General features: G+C 38.6%; 1 protein-coding gene across 1 annotated transcript; it reads right to left on the reverse strand.

Annotated features, from left to right (window-relative positions):
- Positions 1-1466: 1466 nt before the first annotated feature.
- Positions 1467-2159, reverse strand: LOC145800011 (uncharacterized). The gene is made up of 2 exons (XM_082889666.1): positions 1890-2159; positions 1467-1727 (listed from the first exon to the last, which is right to left on the reverse strand). Exons 1-2 carry the CDS (start codon positions 2157-2159, stop codon positions 1467-1469), a joined length of 531 nt encoding a protein of 176 aa, XP_082745792.1.
- Positions 2160-2940: the final 781 nt, after the last annotated feature.

Here is a 2940-nt window from a genome sequence, read left to right on the forward strand (position 1 = left end):
GACGAATACCCAATGAAGATACACTTGAGCAACCTGGGATCAAGTTTACTTCGATACTGTTGATGGATATGAACAAAGACAGAGCACCCGAAAATTTTTGGTGGGATGGTGGAGATAAGGCGAGTAGTTGGAAAGGATTTTAGGAGAAGTTGACAAGGAGATTGGAATTGTAGTACCCTAGATGGCATCCTATTGATAAGGTAGGCTGCTGTAAGAACAGCTTCCCCCCAGAAGAATTGTGGAACATTTGTGGAAAACATTAGCGATCTAGCAACATCGAACAAATGCCTATTTTTCCGTTCAGTGATGCCGTTTTGTTGTGGGGTGTCAACACATGAACTTAAGTGAACTATCCCTTCTTTTGCTAAAAATTCTCCTAGAATGGAGTTGAAATAGTCCCGAGCATTATCAGACTTGGCTTGAAAATTTTTGAAGATTTGGCTTGTTTCAAATTTGTCTTTCATGAGGAAGACCCAGGTTAATCTAGTATGATCATCTATGAATGAGACAAACCACCTAGTACCAGTTACATTTTTTATTCTTGATGGACCCCAGATATCACTATGAATTAGTGAGAATGGACGAGACGCTTTATAGGATTGAATGGGAAAATGAGACCGTACATGCTTAGACAATTGACAGATTTCACAATCAAAAGGTTTTGGAGTTTTAAATAATGAAGGAAATAAATGCTTGAGATACATAACATTAGGATGACCTAAGCGATAGTGCTACAACATAATTGCTCTATCGTTATTTTGGTACGAAACCGAAAAAGAACTACCATGAATTGCCGTTTGAGGTTGTTCCTGTGGATAGTGACGTTCCTTAAGGATGTAGAGTCCAGAGCATTCCTCAGCATTGCCAATCGTCTTCCTCAAATCCAAATCCTGAAATTCACAATAAGTGGAGAAAAAATTAGTAACACCCCTCTTTTCCTTAGTGAGTTTACTAATTGACAATAAATTACAGTCCAAGTCAGGAACAAGGAGAACAGAGTTGAGAATAAGATTCCTAGACAGCACAACTGAACCTATACCGGCAACCTTTGATAGTGAACCATCTGCTATTCGGACCGTTAAATTATTTTGACATGAGCTATATGTATCAAAAATTGTTGCATCTCTCGTCATATGATCAAATGCTCCTGAGTCCACAATCCAAGGTTTTTTACGTTTCTTACCAACAGTAAAGGCGTTCAAAGAATTACCTTTGTGAGCCAAGGTTCCAGATCCAATGATGTTGTCGGAAGACGAACCAGATTGTGACTGTAGTAGTTTCTGGAGCATCGCTATTTGCTCTTTGGTGAAAGGGCTTGCTTCAGGTTGTGGTGATAGTTCATTTGTACCTACATGATTACCTCGTGGCTTCCAATCTACTGGCTTTCCATGAATCTTCCAGCAAGTTTCTCTCGAGTGACCCGGCTTTCTGCAATGATCACACCAAGGCCTACCTCCTTTATTTTTCTAATGGTTGTCAATAGGAGCGAATTGAGTCTTAAGAGCCGAGCTTTCTGCCATATTCAGTTGTTGATGGGATCCCATCATGAGTTTTTTCCGACTTTCTTCGCGACGGACTTCAGAGAATGCCTCTATAAGGCTAGGTAGCGGTTTTACTCCCATAATTCTTCCTCTGATTTCATCAAGATTTGTGTTCAATCCTAACAAGAATGTAAACACACACTTCCCTTCGACAATCTTTTTATACAACAAACCATCAGCAACACACTGCCAGTTATGAACCTCAAACGTATCAAGTTGACGCCATAGACGAGTAAGGGCATTGAAATATTCAGTTACCGTAAGATTGTCTTGACGTAAATCGTGGAGGGAGCTTTCAAGCTAGATGATTTCAGATGTGTTTTCCTTGTCCGAAAACGTTTCTTTTGCCATGTCCCAGATCTCTTTGGCAGTATCAAATGACAGAAAATTTTCGCCAATGTCAGTGGTCATAGAGTTGACGAGCCACGACATGACCATGTTATTTTCAGCTATCCACCTTTTGTAGGTTGATGCTGTGGTTTCTGGTAGTGCTGAGGCTCCGGTGATGTAGTCGTCTTTCTCCTTTCCCCGTATAAACATTAATATGGATTGAGACCATTGCAAATAATTTTGCCCATTCAGTTTATGGGCGGTGATCGGAAGATGAGAGGTTTCCATTTGATGAGAGGATAAAGATGATGAGATGATAATATCAGAAGAAGAGGAGGATTAGTCGATAGCCATTCCAAAAGCTGGACCGTATTTAGGCATGAAATAGAAGGATAGATTTGAGTAGAAGAGAGAGACAAAAAAAAATTAAAACAAAAAACTCGAATACTGACTGAAGAGGCGAAAATGATGAGACAAGATTACACCTGCTCTGATACCATGAAAGAAATATTGAGAGAGTGATTGAAAGAACTAATACGCTCTATAATTCAAAAATGTGTATTAAACCTGAAGAGAAGGCTCCATTATATAGGAGAGCTGATACAACATCATTATGATACTACAGCATGAAAGAAAACATATAGAAATAAAAAGCAGCCGAAAGCGAAGCATCTGATGAGAAGGCACTACCTATACAACTAAGCAAAGCACTACAACTAAGCATATGATGGAGAAGCACTAACAAAGCATCTGATGGAGAAGCACTAACTAATATATATTAAATATATATTAATGATATAAGCATACAGCTGGTATTATTATATTAACAATAGCTTGATTTCCAACACACATACTTCCACGCCCCTAGTTGGGTTGAATCACCATATCTTTTTCTACACAAAAATCCCGTAGGGTGAACATAAAGCCCAGTAGGAAATTCTTAACAAAGTATATACATTTTATACAAGTCTCAAGAGATGAAATGCACATGCCATGCTATGCCATTTTTGAAGATAAATCACATTTTCATCTTTTGAAAACCATCATGCTCAATGATATCATGCAATTT

The sequence above is a fragment of the Camellia sinensis genome, chromosome 9, assembly GCF_055761805.1.
Source record: "Camellia sinensis isolate YWXY chromosome 9, ASM5576180v1, whole genome shotgun sequence".
NCBI lineage: Eukaryota > Viridiplantae > Streptophyta > Magnoliopsida > Ericales > Theaceae > Camellia > Camellia sinensis.